Raw genomic sequence first — 20,706 nt, 5'->3', positions numbered from 1 at the left:
AAATGGTTAACTGCTTTTCGCAGCGAGATAAATACCCAATCCTTCGCCACGGGGACTTGTTTGCAAAACTGGCAGTGGCTGTCCGTTAAGAAGCTGGACATGAGCCATGCGTACTTGCAATTGTAGTTAGGTGAGAATTCCCAAAAGTATGGTACAACTAATACCCATAACGGGTACCAGTATACAAGATTGCCATTTGGGGTTTGTTCAGCCAGTGCAATCTTTGAGCAGATGATAGAACATTTTACAAGGTCGGATGATCAGTTATATAAATGACATGCTAATAACAGAGAAGATCAATAAAGAGCACTTAGAAAACTTGAACCTAGTCCTTTGACATTTCTGCCAGGAAGGTGTATACCTTGGAAGGGAAAAATGTATGAACCCCAATGACCTATATATGGTTGACGGAGTCGACAGGACCGGGTTACAAACAATGGTGCCCTGACTCCCATGTCTCCACTGGAGCTTAGGTCTTTCCTTGGGGTGGGTGAAATAATCTGGAAAATTCATGCATAACCTGGCTTCAATCCTAGCATCTTTGCAACAACTCTTAAAAAAGGGTCAGCCCAGTCACGGAACCAAGCCATAGTTTTCAGGGAAGTGATAAAAAAGCTATCCAAGATATTGGCACATTATGATCCCAAACAAGATTAAGCATTGACATGTAATGTTTCCCCTTACAGCATTGGGGTAGTATGAGTTCATAAGTGGCCCAATAGAGAGGAATGCCTGATAGCGTATGCATCCATGATTTTGGTTAATGCTGAGTGTAAATATGCCCAGATAGAGAAGGAAGGTTTGGCAGTCATACTTGTAGTCAGAAAGGTCCACCAATACCTTTATGGATGTAAATTTGTAATAATCACAGACCACAAACCCCTGCTAAGTCTACTTAAAGGGGACAAAGCAGTGCCACCCATAGCTTCAGACCGAATTCAGTGATGGATTCTAATACGAAGTGCATATAATTACAAGTTGGAACATCATCTGGGAGTCCACATAGCAAATGTAGTTGCATAAGCCACTGGTTGTACTGCCACTGCAACAGTCCATAATGGTTTTAAATGTTCTGATCACACTTCCAGTCACAGCTGACAATATCACGTTTGATGCAGAAAGGCCTGGTGCTGGCAAATCTGAAACAGCTAGTGGTGATACGGGAACCAAAAGGCCATCACAACCAGAATTGAACCATTTTTAGACCCAGATCACAGTAGAGGAATGCATATTGTTATGGCTAGCAAGAGTGATTGTCTCAAGCATAGGTCGCAGCCAGATACTGGCTGAATTCTGCCAAGATCATCCAGGGGTTTCCAAAATGAAGATTTTGATGCAAAGTTATGTCTGGTAGCCAGGATTGGATGCAGACATAGCCGTGCTGGTGGGGCAATGCTCAGAGTGTTATCAAGGACAAAAATAACCACCAGCAGCTCTGCCCACATTTCTAGGAATGGCCTGGACTCGGTTACATAGTGATTATGCAGGTCCTTTCATGGGCTCAATGTTCTTAATCATTTTGGAAGCCCACTCAAGGTGGCTGGACATGCATAGAGTTCATTCATTGAACACGGGATGATGATTGAAAAACTGCATGCATCTTTTGCAATAAATGATTCCCAGAGTTGTCAGGCCTAGGTAATTAGCCATCGTTTACCAGCAAGGAATTTGAGCATTTCCTAAAGGAAAATGGTATTTGTCATATAAGGATACCCTCATACCATCCATCATACAAAGTCTGATAAAAAGAGCAGTCTAAACTTTGAAGATAAGCTTAAAGAAATACCCTAAGCTCCACAAGATACCAAACTGTCTCGTTTCCTATTTGATAATAGGACTACTCCTCGTGCAATTACAGTGATAGCTCCAGTGTAATAATAGCTAATGGGGAGAAGACTCTGCACCAGGTTAAGTCTGATCTTCTTGGACCTGGGTGGGGCCGGGGCAAGGTGAAATGACATCAGGAGTGCCAATGCCATACACAAGACTCTGCTGAGCAAGAGAAACAGTTTACTTCACGGGACAAAGTTTGATGTATGAACCATGAAATGGCCTTGCATGACTAAGAGGCATGGTCGACACAAGATCAGGTCCAGTGACGTATAAAGTTTAGGTAGGTGCAATAGAACTGTACAAGATGGACCATATGAAAGGTGCAAACTTAAAAATGGTGCCCAGCTCCTCGATTGCCTTTCCAACTATTCTGGAAACCGTGGGTTCTTCCTGTCTATCACGTGTTAAAAATACCTCAGAATCTGAGAGGGACACAGCAGCCACCTCGATGCGTCTGCTGCCTGAAGAGGAGAATTAGTTTCTTTCCGAGATGCTCCAGATGCAAAAGGAAAGCTGCTGCTGTGTTACACACTGCCCAGCATCAGAGGCAAAGTTGTAGGAAGCTGACCCAGTCTAAAATTCCCCAGCAGGAGCTGCAAACACAGAACTGGTCTCTGTTATCGGACTCCGAGGGTGAGGGATGTAGTGACTGTAACCAAGTCAGCCAGGTGGATTTGGCTGAATGTGAGTTCCCTGACTGATGCTGTTAATCTGGTCAAATCAGGGGATATAAGCAAGAATATCAGAGGTTCTGTTCACTCTAGGAGGTGGCTGTGAGGGAACTGGATCAGTGTCAAGGACTCTGCATGTAAATAAAGGGTGACTTGGTGATGAGATACTGGTCTTTGTGGAGTTATTTCTAAGTTCTTTGTCTTACAACCACCTTGCCATGTTGCCAATTTAACAAATTCTCTTCATCTGGTGTTCTGTTACATACAATCTGACACTCCTTTGCAGCCATGAATGTGGCCCCCTGGAAAACCTAGACCTAGAACTGGTTCATAACTAATTTATTTCCCTTTTTTATGGGCAATAAAACAATATATAACATTTATGCACACAAATATTCTTACTACAAACAGTACATGTCTTCATTTATATGTACCATGAAAGCAACGTGATTATCAGAATGTACCAATCAGTTAAATATGCTGTGAGGTGTTACAGTCATCATTACTTTAAGCTCTTTCTTTTACAAAAGTCAAAACATAAAATAAAGGGGAATGAGTGGGCAAATTGGCCAATAAGCCCTTGCTGCTTGATGGCTTTAGCCTCTAGAATTATATTCATTTCCTTCTCAAATACAAATTAAACCTTTCTTTTGTTATTTCTAATTTAAAGTGATTGGCCGGAAGGTAAACTTGGCAGCACGACTGATGATGCACTATCCTGGTGTGGTTTCTTGTGATGAAGAGACACATTATCATGCCAAGATGCCAGCTTCCTACTTTATAGAACTTCCCAAACGATCTATGAAAGGTGTGGCAAATCCAGGTACCATTTACCAGTACCTCTCCAAAAAGCACCAAAAGTAAGTAACAATTTCTGAAATATAGTGTGAATGTCTGTCTACTAAGAAACCTATTCGTATTGTTTAAGCCATTAAACAATGAGAGTTCCATGGTTTTTACTTAGTGCTACAGAAATATTTAAAAGACAGATTCAATAGTTAGAAGAGCTGTGAAATATATATAGAATAAAAGCTATCCCCGAGGACTAAAATATACTGTATACAAATATCTACAGCTAACCCTGAGAACAATGTCAAAGTGGTAATTAAATCAAGTAGCAACATAAATGTTTCACAGACATTTAAAAATATTCAAAATTAGTTCAGAATAACTTTGTTCACAGGTGACCCTGAGCTTAAGTTTTGCGATATCATGTCTGTACCATCGAGACTAGTTACTCTGATCACTAATGTGTCTGGCCTTAATCTGTCTCAGCTCAGCCGCTGAAAACATGGTTTTATTAATTTCAGGTTTGACAATTCCACCGCCTTCAACTTCTAAATAGCTGAGTTCCATCAAAAGCCCTGCTGTCTATATCCTAACTTACATGATGTTTAATGTACTTCATTATCCAGCAGGCAGTGTGATTGCCTTTCCAAAAGACTTCAATAAGTGACCAGATAAAATGTTACCACACAAGATAATTGTTCAAATAAGCCATTTCCAGTTCCAGCAGAAGTTTTTTTTTTGTTGAGTGACGTTCATGGTGTCTGTTCCATCATGGCTCAGAGCAACTTTTTTCATGGAACCTGCTGCTCTTCAACTCAGTAACAACATACCTGGACTGTTGGGAACCTTTCAGTGATATTGCAAAGCTGGAAAAGTTGATGTGCTCACCATTACTGGAACCTTCAGGTGTTCAAACTGCTGGCACCGTTTTCACAGCGCATTCCTTTTCAGCACCAATCCAGGAACTGGTTCTCACACTGTGATGCTTTACCCTTATTTCTGAGGGCATAGCTCAGGGGGAAGGAAATATCTTTCTTCAATTTGTGAACAGGAACCTGGAGGTGTAGGTGGATGGGTTGGTGGAGACAAGGGCAATCACTTTTCCTGCATGCCACCGAACACCAATCCAAATTGCCACCTGGATCAATGGGGTGCCTTGGATGAAATGGGACAGTCAATGATTTTCTATACTCCACAAGTGTAAGTGCCATGATCTTCTCTCTGGGACCTCACACTCAGGGACAGCACTTTCTCTCACTTTACCATTGTCAGTGTCTCTCACTAAGATTCATGGGTACCAGTCTAACTATTGAATACATCAAATCAAATCATGACCTCTCACCTACCTCACCCTCCCAAACTACTCTCCTTTCTCTCCCTTCCTCATTTGCAAGGGTCACCTCACCCTCTCTGTTACTCCTACATCACCACAAATGTTCTCCATCCATTTCCATCAGACTCAATCATTCCCCATTTTGTCTCACTGCAGGAAAAGCTGGCCAACCCTCAACCTGATACCTCCACAGCACCTAGCTAAACTGCCTGCAAGTGCCAGGTTGGTTCCACTTGATTCGCAGGAGGGACCGTGGCCCAATCTGCTAGTATGTGGATCCCTGGACTCTGGTAGGACCAAGTACCTGACTGACTGTAGCCAACTCCCTAGACTGGATTACAATAAGCTTCTTGACTGATGCTGGCGGTACCCCGACTGATCACTAAGGACTGTGTCCTTTTGACTTCCACACATGGCCATTTACTTGAAGCACATTTGTCTTGTACACTGCTGGCACATGCTGCAAATGAGTGTTGATGGAACACTATGCTGTACAATGCGCTGACAGGATGCTGCCTGAACTGCTGTGCTCTTCCAGCACCACTAATCCAGAATGCGCTGACATGTCCGCCCCTTGACTGCTCAATCTTCCTCACTGAGACAAGCTGCCTGCGACCATCAGTGCTAAAAGCAATGCAAGCCACAGAGACCACATCTTGTTACTGAGCACTAAAGATGCCGAGCAAGAAGGAAAGTAATGTGACCCACACAGAGGGTGACAGCATCAAAATCAGTGCTGAAGTCCATGAATGTACCCTGAAAAAGCAATTTGAAGGATATAGAGGATTGCGACCTTCAATATTGTGCAAATTGAATGAATGCTAAGAAAGCAAACTAAGAGTCATTGGATGCATTCGGTGTAGATGCATCCAATTGATATACATATCTGCATGGAAAGTGACGTGAATAAGTCTGGTGGGTTAGTCTTTGGAGGGTCGGTGTGGACTTGTTGGGCTGAAGGGCCTGTTTCCATACTAAAAAATAAAGCTCCTGCTGTTTAATACTTTGGACTCCTGGTCCATTTTGGAGTGTAACAGATATCAATAGGTTAAGTGGATGTGCAAAGCATTGGTTAGATGCAGTGTAATGTGTAAAAATATGTGGTTATCCATTTTAACAGGAAGAATAGAAGTGAACAAGACACTTACAGCATGGGTTGGTACCTGGGACTTCGATGTAGTGGCCATTTCAGAGACATGGATAGAGCAGGGACAGGAATGGTTGTTGCAGGTTCCAGGATTTAGATGTTTCAGTAAGAACAGAGAATATGGTAAAAGAGGGGGCGGTGTGGCATTGTTGGTCAAGGACAGTATTACAGTTGCAGAAAGGATGTTTGGGGACTCGTCAACTGAAGTAGTCTGGGCTGAGGTTAGAAACAGGAAAAGAGAGGTCACCCTGTTGGGGGTTTTCTATAGGCTTCCGAATAATTCCAGAAATGTAGAGGAAAGGATAGCAAAGATGATTCTCGATAGGAGTGAGAGAGACAGGGTAGTTGTCCTTGGGGACTTCAACTTTCCAAATATTGACTGGGAACATGATAGTACGAGTACAATAGATGAGTCAGTTTTTGTCCAGTGTGTGCAGGAGGGTTTCCTGACACAGTATGTAGACAGGCCAACAAGGGGCGAAGCCACATTAGATTTGGTACTGGGCAATGAGCCCGGCCAGATGTGAGACTTGGAAGTAGGTGAGCACTTTGGTGATAGCGATCACAATTCTGTTATGTTTACTTTAGTGATAGAAAGGGATTGGTGTATACTACTGGGCAAGAGTTACAGCTGGGGGAAAGGCAATTATGATGCGATTAGGCAAGATTTAGGAAGCATAGAATGGGGAAGGAAACTGCACATTAGAAATGTGGAGCTTTTTCAAAGAAAAGCTCCTGTGTGTCCGAGATAAATATATACCTGTCAGGCAGGGAGGAAGCTGTAGAGCGTGGGAGCTGTGGTTTACAAAGGAAGTGGAATCTCTGGTCAAGAGGAAGAAGAAGGCTTATGTTAGGATGAGATGTGAAGGCTCAGTTAGGGCATTTGAGGGTTACATCCTTTCTGCAACTGTAATACTGTCCTTGACCAACAATGCCACACTGCCCCCTCTTTTACCATCTTCTTTGTTCTTACTGAAACATCTAAATCCTGGAACCTGCAACAACCATTCCTGTCCCTGCTCTATCCATGTCTCCGAAATGGCCACTACATCGAAGTCCCAGGTACCAACCCATGCTGCAAGTGTCTTGTTCACTTCTATTCTTCCTGTTAAAATGGATAACCAGATATTTTTACACATTACACCGCATCTAACCAATGCTTTGCCCATCCACTTAACCTATTGATATCTGTTACATTCCAAAATGGACCAGGAGTCCAAAGTATTAAACAGCAGGAGCTTTATTTTTTAGATTCCCTACAGTATGGAAGAGAGAGCTCAGAAGAGCCAGGAGGAGACATGAGAAGTTGTTGGCAGATAGGATCAGGGTAAACCCTAAGGCTTTCTATAGGTATTTAAGGAATAAAAGAATGCTGAGAGTAAGATTAGGGCCAATCAAGGATAGTAGTGGGAAGTTGTGTTTGGGAAGATAGGGAGAGAGAGGGGAAGCACTTAATGAATATTTTTCGACAGTATTCTCTCTAGAAAATGACAATGTTGTCGAGGAGAATACTGAGATACAGGCTACTAGACTAGGTGTGATTGAGGTTCACAAGGAAGAGGTATTAGAAATTCTGCAGAGTGTGAAAATAGATAAGTCCCCTGGGCAGGATGGGATTTATCCTAGGATGCTCTAGGAAGCCAGGGAGGAGATTGCCGAGCCTTTGGCATTGATCTTTAAATAGTCATTGTCTACAGGAATAGTGCCAGAAGACTGGAGGATAGCAAATGTGGTTCCCCTGTTCAAGAAGGAGAGTAGAGACAACCCTGGTAATTATAGACCAGTGAGCCTTACTTCAGTTATTGGTAAAGTTTTGGAAAAGGTTATAAGAGATAGGATTTATAATCATCTAGAAAAGAATAATTTGATTAGGGATAGTCAGCAATGATAAGATTCTTGGTAGTGTAGATGAGCAGAGAGATCTCGGTGTCCAGGTACACAGATCCTTAAAAGTTGCCACCCAGGTTGACAGGGTTGTTAAGAAGGCATACAGTGTTTTATCTTTTATTAGTAGAGGGATCGAGTTCTGGAACCATGAGGTTATGCTACAGCTGTACAAAACTCTGGTGCGGCCGCACTTGGAGTATTGTGTACACTTCTGGTCACCGCATTAGGAGGATGTGGAAGCTTTGGAAAGGGTGTAGAGGAGATTTACTAGGATGTTGCCTGGTATGGAGGGAAGGTCTTACGAGGAAAGGCTGAGGGACTAGAGGCTGTTTTTGTTAGAGAGAAGAAGGTTGAAAGGTGTCTTAATAGAGACATATAAGATAATCAGAGGGTTAGATAGGGTGGACAGGGAGACCCTTTTTCCAAGAATGGTGACGGCGAGCACAAGGGGGCATAGCTTTAAACTGAGGGGTGATAGATATAGGACAGATGTCAGAGGTAGTTTCTTTACTCGGAGAGTAATAAGGGTATGGAATGCTTTGCCTGCAACGGTAGTAGATTTGCCAACTTTAAGTACATTTAAGTCGTCATTGGACAGGCATATGGAGGTACATGAAATAGTGTAGGTTAGATGGGCTTCAGATTGGTATGACAGGTCGGCGCAACATCGAGGGCCGAAGGGGCTGTACTGCGCTGTAATGTTCTATGTTCCATGTTAAATGGAGAGAAACGGCAGAATCCTGCAGGATAGGGGTATCTGGGAATCTTTCTTGAATTACAAGAAAGCTAATATTTGGATACAGCAGTGAATTTGGAAGACAAATGAAATGTTGGTCTTTAATGCACTAGAGTATAAAAATAGGAAAATCTTGCAGCACGTTTATTGATATTAATTACTGATATTATTCATGCACATAAAATTTTGAAAGGGACGTGTCAGAGTAGATGCTGAGAGGGTGTTTCCTCATGGGCATCTAAAATTAGAGCACACCATTTCAGAATGAGGGGTAATCCATTTAAGATAGAAGCGATAAGGAATTCTTTTTTAAGAGAGTTGTGAATCCAGAGAGTTTTGGAGGTTGAGATATTGAATATATTCAAGGCTGAGATAGTTTTTTAATGACATTGGAGTCCAGGTTTTTTGGAGGCAGCTAAGTAGGTGCAGTGAAAGTCAAGATCAGATTAGTCATGACTTTTTAGATTGGTGGAAGATGCTACAAGAGCCATTTGGCTAACTATTGCTCCAATGTATATCTATTTTTATTTCATCAGTGACGTTTTCTTTACCATTTACGATTAGACCTTGTTCACATTTTAGGCACTGAGTTCTTCTAAAACTATATCAAATAAATGCAAAGAGCAAATGATTTAAAACAAACGTCTATGATAATGGTCAAATTGGACTTGAAACATTAACTCAGTTTCTATATCCACAGATATTGTCAGTCTTGCAGCGTTATTATCATCTATGGTAGCAGGTAATTGTGGTGCTGGACTTCCAGCCCAGAATTTGTGAGTTTAAAAACCATGATGACAAGTCTTGAAATTGCATTTGTGGAGTGGGGAAGATGATGGGTGGCACAGTGGCTCAGTGGTTAGCATTGCTGCCTCACAGTAGCAGGGACCCAGGCTCGATTCTGCCCTCATGCAGCTGTCTGTATGGAGTTCGCACATTCTCCCTGTGTCTGTGTGGGTTTCCTCTGGGTAGTCCTGTTTCCTCCCACAGTCCAAAGATGTGCAGGTTACGTCGATTGTCTATGATAAGATTACTCATGTCATATAGGATAAGTGGGTTAGCCATGGGAAATGCAGGATTATAGGGCAGGGGTTTGGGTCTGGGTCGGATGCTCTGGGGAGGGTAGGTGTATACTCAATGGGCAGAATGGTCTGCTTCCACACTGTAGGGAATTCTGTAATTCCCTGCCATGAAATCATTTGGTTTGTTGATGCCATTCAGGGAAGAAAAAGTACCAGGGCTGTTTGTCACCTGAGTACCACGTGATGGATTAGAGATTTGATCGTACAATAAATAGATGCCTTCATCTTTATTTTCAGAATGATAGTCACCTTTAGTATTAGGAGTGTGCACTAGAACTTCTGATATAATGAGTAAAGTACTTGAATTAGCATTTTTGATGCTTTTTTGAAGTTTAGATATAGGACAGATGTCAGAGGTAGTTTCTTTACTCAGAGAGTAGAAAGGGTATGGAATGCTTTGCCTGCAACGGTAGTAGATTTGCCAACTGTCCTAATATTTAGTCATAAACTAAACTAGCTCAGCAACTCCTGACACCAAATGATAGGGTATACCCTTCACCAAGACAATTCAAGGCATGGTGTACTACTTACTGGTTAATGCTAGTTCAGAATTTCAAGTTGCTCATTAACTGTTGGGCTTTTTAAAATATATTTTTGACTCTGAAAAGTTCAAGAAGAGGATTTTGAAGGTGTTCATAGAATCCCCAGTGTGGAAACAGGCCAATCAGCCCAACAAGTGCACGCCAACTCTCCAAAGAGTAACCCACCCAGATCCATTCCCCTAAATTTACCCCTCACTAATGTACCTATACACTATGGGCAATTTGGCATGACCAATTTACCTAATCTGCAGATCTTCAGATTGTGGGAGGAAATCCACACAGACAGAGGGAGAATGTGCAAATTCCACACAGTCACCTGAGACTGGAATTGAACGCAGGTCCCTGGCACTATGAGGCAGCAGTGCTAACCACTGAGCCACCATGCCATGCTGTGTTGTGGCGGCCTATAGACTACTGCTATGTATTATAAGCAGGAGGGAGAGAGAGGGACTGAAAATTCCAAATTCGCCTTCCATTCTGTCCATTATCAGTGCAGTTAAACTTGGAAAAGGCTGATATGTGTTCCCATATCAGTGTAGCAGTCTCTATCGGCAGAAGTACCTTCACTGCCAAGATTTCTGGACTGAGCATCACTTCTAAAGCCCAACAGTGCTCCAAGTGAAGCATTGTCAGTCCAGAGCCCTGAATGGTTCAATTGAGTTGTCCCAGATATGTTGGACAGAAGGAAATAGGCACTGCAAAGGGGTGAGGGGGCTGTAGAGAGGGCCATCCTTCCTCTTCTCTTGGTACTGCCAGAGGAGATGGCAACAGCAGACTTTGCTGGCCTGGTCTTAGATTGCTACCTGGTCAGAGCTGTTTCTGGAGAGCACCTCTTCGTGCAGGAAGAAGTCCTTCTTTCCTCTACAGTGATTAGTAGTGGTACCACTACCTTCTCTCTGCTAGTTCGCACTCACTCTGTATTTGTTTGACCTCACAGAACTCCCACCAAGCCTCATCTCTACCACGCTTACTATTGCATGCCGTATCTTCCTTCACCCCACTCCAAGAACCCTGCATAATCTCTGTGCTTTCTGTTCTGTCACCTGGTATATCTCACCACCTAACACTGAGCGCCATACAGCAACATGTCCACTACCTTGACTGATGGCTGCTGATAGCATTGAGAATTTGCCTGGTTTATGTCTGTGCTAAATACTGTACTAAAGACAGAAATACTGTAAGTCTTTAACCTCTAGCAGCACGGGCAAAGTTCAAAAAGGCAGAGATGCTGTGAGCACCCGAGTAGATGCAAACTGCCCTGAGCCGTATCCTCACTGAATCCTTGAGCTGGTTGCTTTTCACTATGTGTATGGAGTCCTGACAGAAGCATTGCATTGAGAGGTGATGGTGTGCTTCAAAGTACAACATTGAAGTGTGGACGATATTGTACTTGAATCGAAGATGTGTCACGAGGTTGCAGTGATGCTAGCATCTGTCCAGTGCCAACATCTGTGGATGGGGTGCAGGCAGTTGCTGCCATTGGGAGTGTCCTGAGATGTTGGTGCATGCTTTCCAAGATGGAGACCCAGAGGAGCAAACTGGCATTGCCAGGTACCCACTCAGACTTTCATATTAAGAAATGCTGCCCGTCGAGTTTCCATCCAATGGATGGGAGAATGGGAAACAGCACATAAAGAGGTGACATTAACTACGGGTAATACTGAGATGTTAATGCATGCTAATGGATTCAAACTGACCTCTTGCCTCTCACTAACAACTTATAGCATGGAAACACACCCTTCGGTCCAACTGGACCACGCCAACCAGATATCCTAAATTAGTCTAGTCCCATTTGCCGGCACTTGGCCAATATAACCAGAGACTCAGAATTTCTGCTCTCGTTAGGAATCTCCTTACTGCTGATGGCATCTAATGTTCCCAGATTTCACGTCGTTCAGTGGTGGGAAGATTCCACCCACGGTGTTACAGCTTGGCTTCTACAGTGGTCATTATATCGGTATTGTACCTATAAGTGCTGGCAGTAAGTGCTGGCCAGTCAGCGACACCCATATCCCACAAATGATTAAAAAGAAAAAGTAGTTTCACTAACATCGGCAAAATGTCATTGATATAAATGGAAAGTAAGCAGTCGTCGTTAGCAATGTCTCAAAGCAGGCAAAGTCTCATAAAAAGGGTTTCAGAACCAGTGTAGTTTCAATTGTATGACAAATGGATAATGTTTCAGAGGAGGTGGACTGCAGCAGTTCAAGAAGAGAGCTCAACACCACCTTTTCAAGGGAGAGTAGAGATGGCAATAAGTGTTGGGCAGCTAGAGACACCCATATCCACAAATGAATTAAAAGAAAATCTAGTTTCACTCACATGGTCAAAATGACAATGATATAAAATAGAAAGTAGGTAGTTGTCTTTAGCACTCATACACTTATCATTGTGTGGCCAAATTCACCTTTAACCCCATTTACAAGTTTACTGATGACATCATCGTAGTGGGTCAGATCTTAAACAATGATGAGACAGAGTACAGGAAAGAGATAGAGAACCTAGTGGAAAAGTGGAAAGATAATAATCTCTCCCTCAATGTCAGAAAAATGAAGGAGCTGGTCATTGACATAATGAAAGCAGAGTTGAGGACACGCCCCTTCTGTATCAGTCATGCTGAAATTGAGATGGGCAATAGCTTCAAATTTACAGGTGCAAATATCACCAACAGTCTGTTCTGGTCTATCCACATTAACACTACAGTCAAGAAAACACACCAATGTCTCTACTTCCTCAGAAGGCTAAGGAAATTCAGCATGTCTGCAAGGACTCTCACCATTCTTCATAGATGTACCACAGAAAACATTCTGTCCAGATGCATCACAGCTTAGTATAGCAACTGCTCTGGCCAAGATCACAAGAAATTACGGGGGATTGTGAACACAGCCCAGTCCATCCTGCAAACCAGCCTTGAACCCATTGACTGTGTCTACACTTCCTGCTGTCTTGGGAAAGCAAGATTCAAAAACAGTTTCCCCGCTGTTATTAGAGTTTTGAATGGACCTCTCATAATTTAAAGTTTCTGTGCACCTCCTCTGCAGCTGTAATGCAATATTCAATATTCTGTTCTATTACTTTGAAATAGTTGGGTAAGGTATGGTTTGCTTGGATTGCACACAAAATAATACTTGTCATTGTATCATGGTACGTACGTGACAATAATAAATCAAATCAAATCAAATCAAATTGTCCAATTGTAACTAATCTTGAGCATCCTCTGTTTTAAACTGGCAGACCCAATTCAAGAGTTGAGGGGATTTATTATTCCTATATTTTAGAGTAAATCTTGACAATTGCTATTTAAGTGGTCCTAAATACACAAATGCAGCTCTTTCCCCCACCCCGAATTAATGAGTAATATGGGTAGCTCATCTATATTTTTGTAATAATAAGGTAGAACATTATGTGCCACTTGAGTCAATATTAGTGGAGTGTACAATGAACTTGTCACTGGTACAGTTGAATTTATATGTAGTGGTTTTCTATTTTAGTCCATAACTTTAGCTTGAAGTTTATGTATTAATTGGCTAAGAGATCATATCTAGACTCTTTCCTCAGAATACTTGGGAAACCTCGAATTACTGTTGAAAAGGAGGAAGATTATCCACTTTTAGGTGAGTTTACATTAATCATACTGGGGAATCATAAATGTACCATTTCATATGATGTAATAAATCTGGAATATAAAAACTGTTCTCAGTAATGGTGAGGAGGGCAATTATAAATTGGGCTCAGTGGCTAGCACTGCTGCCTCACAGCACCAAGGATCCAGGTTCAATTTCAGCCTTGGGTGACTGTGTGGAGTTTGTGCATTCTCCCCTGTGTCTGTGCATGTTTCTTCAAGGTGCTCTGGTTTTCTCCCACAGTCCAAACATGTGCAAGTTAGGTAAATGCAAAATTATCACAGAGTCATACAGCACAGAAACAGACCCTTCAGATCAACTCATCAATGCCAACTGAGCTTCCAAGCAGTCCCACTTCTCTGCATTTGGCCTTTATCCCTCAAAACCTTTCCTATCCATGTACTTGTCCAAGTACCTTTTAAATGTTGTAACTGTACCTGCATCTACCACTTCCTCTGGCAGTTCATTCCACATAAGAAGCATCCTCTGTGTAGAAACATTATCCCTCTGGTCCCTTTTAAATCTCTCTCCTCTCGCCTTAAAATTATGCCCCTAGCTTTGAACTTATCCACCCGAGGAAAAAGACTTTTGCTATTCCTTAGCTATACCCCTAATAGTTGTATAAGCCTCCATAAAGTCACCTCTCAACCTCCTATGTTCCAGTGAAAAGAATCCCAGCCTATTCAGCCATTCCTTTGAACTCAAACCCTCCAGTCCCAGCAACGTTCTGGTAAATCTTTTCTGAACCCTCTCCAATTTAATAATAGATTTCCTCTAGCAGGGCGGCCAGAACTATACACAATACTCCAAAAGTTGCCTCACCAACGTCGTGTACAACCTCAACATGACATCCCAACTCCGATATACAATGGTCTAAGCAATGAAGGCAAACATGCTAAGCACCTTCTTAACCCTCTTGTCTACCTGTGACGCAACTTTCAAAGAACTATGTTCACAACGTCTAGGGATGTGCAGGTCAGTACAGCGATTAGGCAGGGGGTTTAGTTTGGGTGGGATCCTTTTTCGAGGGTCGTTGCAGACTCAATGGGTTTAATGGCCTCTTTCCACATTGTAGGGACTATATGATAATACATTTGGAAGTTGACTTTTAGGATATCACTAAGTATGCGACGGAGAAATAAATTGTTGTAATGTTTATGAAGTCAGTTAATGGATTATTAGTTGATAAGGTTCACAATGGCAGGGCCACTCAGCCCTGTGGACTGCTCCTCCTACAATATGTGGGAAATCAGGGACACATCCAGTGGAGCATCTGGAGTTGCAGATGGACTCACTGGAGCATTCATGATGCTGAGAATGTTGAGAATAGAATGTTTAATGAGTTGGTCTCACTACTAGTTTGGGCTACACAGACAGAAAAAAGTTGAGTGATCACCAGAAAGACAAATAAGTGTGGGCAGGCAGTGCAGGAATCCCCTGTGGCCAGCTTTATTATTTTAGATACTATTATGGGCATGTTCTCTCAAGGGAAAGCAGCAGCTGCAGCAGCAGATCAATAGTATCACGACTGGCTCTGACGTGCAATAGATAGGGTCGAAGTATAGCTGAGCAGTAGTGACTAGATTGGGTTGGAATATCTGGTTGGCATGGACGGGTTGGACCGAAGGATCTATTTCCATGCTGTACATCTCTTTGACTCTATGACTTTATGATAGGGAACTCTATAGTCAGGAATGCAAATAGGTATTTCTGTGGCTGTAAGCATGACTACAAGATGGAGTATTGCCTCCCTGGTGCCAGGGTTATGGATCTCTCTAAGAGAGATAGAGAGGGATGTAAAAGAGTTGAGAAAGTTGCAGTACTGCTAAGGGAGAACCACAGCTGAACTGAGAGGAGACATCTTTTTAGGGCTCATCCAGTGAGGCTATATGGGTAGAGCTCAGGAATAGGAAGCATACATATGATGGGATTGTACTACAAGCGTGCAAATACCCAGTGGGTGATAGAGGAACAGATATATGGACAGATTATGGAAAAATGTAAAAACAACGGTGTTGTTGTTGTTGTGGGTGATTTTAATTTCCCCTATATTGACTGGGACTCCCTTAGTCAAAAGTGAGGACTACAGATGCTGGAGGTCAGAGTCTAGATTAGAGTGGTGCTGGAATAGCACAGCAGGTCAGGCAGCATCCGAGGAGCAAGAAAATCGATGGTTCTGGCAAAAGCCTTTCATCAAATGCTGCCTGACCTGCTGTGCTTTTCCAGCATGACTCTAATATCGACTGTGACTCCCTTAATGCCAGGGGTTAGATGGGGGAAAATTTGTTAGGTGTGTTCAGGATATTTTTTGAAATAATACGTAAGAAGTTCAGTTAGAGAAGGAGCCACACTAGACCTGGTATTGGGAAATGAGCCAGGCCAATTGATTGAAGTTTCAGTGGGGAGTATTCTGGGAATAGTGACCATAATTATGAAATTTTAAGTTACTTATGGATAAGGATAAGAGTAGTCCTTGGATGAAAGAACTAAATTGGGGGAATATTAGGGAAGAACTGGGGAAACTGAATTGGAGGTAGCTGTTTGAGGGTAATCCATACCTGCAATGTGGGAATATTTTAAAGGCCAGTTATTTAGTGTTCAGGACCAGAATATTTCTGTGAAAATAAAGAATAAGGATGTCAAGATTTGGGAATCTTGGATGACCAGAGAAATTGAGAGCGAAGTCACAAAGGAAAAGAAAGCACGCGTAAGGTTTAGGAAACTGAAGACAGGCAAAGCCCTCAAATAATACAAAGATAGCAGGAAGGAACTCAAAGGAAATAGGAGGAATAAAATGGCCAAGAAATGTCTAGGAAAACAGGTTTAAGGAAAATCTCAAGGTGTTCTTTAGACATATATAAGGATCAAAACAGTAGCTAGGGAATAGGTAGGTTCACTCAAGGACAAACGAGGAAATTTATGCATGGAGTTGGTGGAAATGGGTGAAGTTCTTAATGAATACTTTGCATCAGTATTCCAAAGGAGAGGACGTGGTGGATGGTGAGTTTAGAGAAGAGTTTGTTGAATTTCTCAGGCATGCCAATATAAAAAGGTGTTGGGTGTTCTGAAAATGTTGAAGGTAGACAAGTGCCCAGGGCCTGATGGAGTCTATCCGAGAATGCTGAGGGAAGCAGGTGAGGAAATTGCTGGGGTCTTGTATGAAATGTTTGTATCCTCTTTAGTCACAGGAGCCAACAGTGTTCCTTTGTTTAAGAAGAGCAACAGAGATAATTCAGGGAATTAGAGGCTGGTGAGCCTTATGTCAGTGGTAAAGATATTATTGGAGAAAATTCTTAGGGATAGGATTTACTCATTATTCTTAGGGATAGAATTTGAACTTATTAATGATAGACAGCATGACTTTGTGTGGGGAAGGTCGTATCTCACAAATTTGATTGAGCTTTTTGACGAAATGACATAAATGATTGATAAGGGTAGGACAGTAGATGTCTATATAGTAAGACCAAATTCAGGAATTGGCTTTCATTTGAATGTCAGAGAATGAGAAGCAACCTGATAGAAGTTTACAAAATTATGTGAGGCATGTACAGAATGGGTAGAATGTTTTTCCCAAGAAAAAATGACAATTATATAGATCGAAGGTAAAAGGGGGAAAGTTTAAAGGGGATGTGAGAAGCAGTTTTTTTTTAACATAGAGGGTGGTAAGGGCCTGGAATGAGCTGCCAGAGGAAGTGGTGGAGGTGAATATAATAGCAATGTTTCAGAGACAATGTGACAGATGTATAAGTAGACAGGGAATAGAGAGAGTCACACCACGTACAGTCAAAAGGTTTTTAGTTTGGAAAGGCATCATGTGTTGGCACGATCTTAGTGGGCTGAAGGGCTTGTAATGTGCTGTAATGTTTTCTGTCCTTTGTTTATTATATTTATGTTCAATTAGCAAACTCTGGTTTGACATACAGCTGAACTTGTATTGCGATTTCAGCCATACATCCAACCTTTTTGAAATTTAAAAAGGAAAGAATAACTTGTAGCGTGAATATTTACATGAATATTTCTCCAGCTGAACTCTTCTGTGTTCAGGTGATTTAGAGACTAGTAATAATGTTTTAATATCAGGACAAGTTGACAAATGCATACTTTGAATATAATTTGTTACTGATACTGTTCAGAAGGAAAATATTAATGGCGGCGTCAACCACCATAGCTTATGGTAAAGCTATCCCTGTAATTTTCATATTGATACAAATTTTTAATTTATAGGACCAAATTAGGATCTCCAAGAAATATTATTGAAAATAAACAGAAGAAATGATGGGATAATCTCGAAGTACCAAATTGCAAAATGCATTGACTTCAGAATGTCACAATACAGTCATCTTGTAAATGAACTGGGCTTAGTGTTTACAGTTATATACAGTAATTGGAAAAATAATTGAGATCCAGTGTTTGAGGTACAATCATTTTCTGCTTAATTCTATTTACTGACAACTATTTGCTGAGAAATTGCAAGAACGTTCCCATATTTCTCTGTCTGTTAGAGTTCAGAAAATTAATGAATGGAAAATCATGGCTCAGTGGTTAGCACTGCTGCCTCATAGCACCAGGCACGTGGGTTCGAGTCCAGCCTCGGGCGACTGTCTGTGTGGAGTTTGCACACTCTCCCTGTGTCTGTGTGGGTTTCTTCCCGCAATCCAAAGATGGGCAGGTTAGGTGAATTGGTCATGCTAAATTGCCCGTTGGTCAAAGGTAAGTATAGGATAATAGGGTAGGGAAATGGGTCTGGGTGGGTTACTCTTCGGAGGGTTGGTGTGGACCTGTTGGGCCAAAGGGCCTGTTTCCATACTGTAGGAATTCTATAAAAATAATGGGGGATTCATGTATGACTTCCGATATGCTTTTCCTCTGGCAAGGTTCTACACTTTCTGTGGATTTTGCCAGTCTGACACCAAATTTACAGCTACTGTCAAGGAGAACCTTTGTTGGAACTTCTGTGGATTACTTTGACAGTAGTTGTGTAATTTGAAAAAGGTTCTAAATTATTTGCTGGTAATAATTTAGAGGGTTTGAGTTACCCACACCATAGGACATTTTCAGAACTTTCTGGTTTGTTCCATTACTGAGCATAAATATCCATTGGCTCACATCAATGTTTGATCAGTATATAGCGAAATATGTTTTTCCAGAAGCTAGACTCAGCATTTGTTTATCTTTAAATGATTAAGAAACAAATGCGTGCTTCTAGAGAAATACTTTAAAACTCTTCAGTACTTGTAAAGCTCCTTAAAAGATCTCTTTCTGTGGACCGCAGAGTAGCTGGGTGCTAGAGGAATGGATGCCTAAAGGTTAACTTATGGAGTCAAATCTTTCCAGCCCCTGAACAATGTGGGAAGTGTCGCATAAGTTGGGAAAATATAATGAAAACGGGAAATTAGATTATTGCTGTTAAGAAAAAGAAGTCCAATTTTCCACCCAAGTTGAAGAGCGAAACAATAATCTCACTAGTAAGCGACAACAGGTCTATATGCAAGCATTTACCTCCTATTTTATGTAATATATCACCTCCTTTACTTGCAGTTTGCTATTTTCCTTGACAGTGAAGGGAAAATGGTGACAATTCAGGCTTGAATGTCAGATTGGACACCTGGCAGCTCAAACTCACGTTTGCTCTTTCAAGCATCCATTGCAGCCAGCAGTTCCCAACATATCCAGCTTGTTCCATGGGCAGCAACATCTTGCATCCTTCATCCGTGGAGATCAGCATCAGACGGAGGCATCAGCATCGCCACACCATCTTGGCACATCTGTCACTCATGTTCACTACAGTTCACTACTTTAATATTAGAGCACATGGACACTTTGCTTGTAATGATGCTGTCAGGATACTTTGTGTCCAGGGACAGGCACCCACTTCATGCAGCAGAGTAGAGTGCATCTCAGGATTCTTGATTTGCTGAGCTAGTGCTCACTAACTATGCACATACATGGATTCTCTCAGCAGCTCTATCTTGCCTTTCCTTTCTTCATATTGTCACATCATTTAGAACTTACAGTCTCGTAGTACTTCAGCCTGCCTTGCTTTTTATTAGAGACATAAGGCCAGGTGGCCTGTCTGGTTTGCAAGTGATGATCATTCAAAGAGGCTGACATGTAGCTTTACAGCACTGCTGTACATCAATGTCCCACCTGCAGCATGTGTCAGCAGCTTATGCAGCAAACTTAATCAAATGGCCATGTCTCAAAGTCTAAGGGGAGTAGTCCTTAATAAAGTTGAGGAACTGTCATCAGTCAAGGAATATAACCCCAGTAAATAAAAAGCATCGTCCAATCTCTATCCAAGGGGCTTGGACATGCTCTATTGGTGTTTGAAGTGTTTAGGGTCAGGACTTCCATATCATTGCAGTCCAGAGAATGGGCCATGGTCAGTCCTTTGGGTCCAATGTAATGAGAGTCGTGGAAAGTCTGCTGGGGAGCTACACAGAGATCAGTCAGGAATCTATTCAGTCCTCAGTCAGGGCTGTCACTCCAAGACACCTGGAGAGGGAGTCAGAGCCAGGCCGAGGGGTCTGTTCACTTATTTATCAAGGAACCTTATGAGCAGCCACTTCTAAGGTCGGCAGCTGTCGTGCTTGGAAACAACATGCTGGGAATGAGAGGAGACAATAATTGTGAAGGAGGATAACTTAACATCTAAGGGTGGAAGGGCAATAGAACATTGGAGGGCATGGGTTAGTATGGAAGGGAGGTGGCCATTGACAGTCATCACCATTCTGGCTTTGACAAGGGGTCAGTGCATCATGGAAGTTGATATTGCTAAACTGAGGGCTGGAGTACAGCAAGTAATATGTGGGGATGAAAACTTATATGAAAAAGTTTGGGTGGGAATGTGAGAAAGCTTAGAACTGAGAAAGTTGACAGGAGGTACAGCGAACAATGGGACACAAAGGATTGGGATGGGGGGGTGGTCAGCTTGATTAACAGGTTCAGATTGTCATTCTATATCAGAATCTTTACCTATGTTGCCTTCCACTCTCTTTTGAATCATATCAGCATAAAGGAATGAAAAATGGCTGCCACCATACCTAGAGTGCATGAAGTAAGT

General features: G+C 42.0%; 1 protein-coding gene across 1 annotated transcript in view; it reads left to right on the top strand.

The window, feature by feature from the left end:
- The window catches only part of LOC140482271 (adenylate cyclase type 10-like), a 112,858-nt gene that overhangs the window by 40,138 nt on the left and 52,014 nt on the right, over nt 1–20,706 (top strand). Inside the window, exons 11-12 of the mRNA XM_072579462.1 lie at nt 3,175–3,364; nt 13,579–13,634. Of these exons, the coding sequence (XP_072435563.1) occupies nt 3,175–3,364; nt 13,579–13,634 (246 nt within the window). The remainder of the gene's footprint in view (nt 1–3,174; nt 3,365–13,578; nt 13,635–20,706) is intronic.

Source organism: Chiloscyllium punctatum, chromosome 10 (assembly GCF_047496795.1).
Source record: "Chiloscyllium punctatum isolate Juve2018m chromosome 10, sChiPun1.3, whole genome shotgun sequence".
Classification (NCBI taxonomy): domain Eukaryota; kingdom Metazoa; phylum Chordata; class Chondrichthyes; order Orectolobiformes; family Hemiscylliidae; genus Chiloscyllium; species Chiloscyllium punctatum.
The sequence above is the reverse complement of the archived record's forward strand: the minus strand, read 5'-3'. Positions and strand labels throughout refer to the sequence as shown.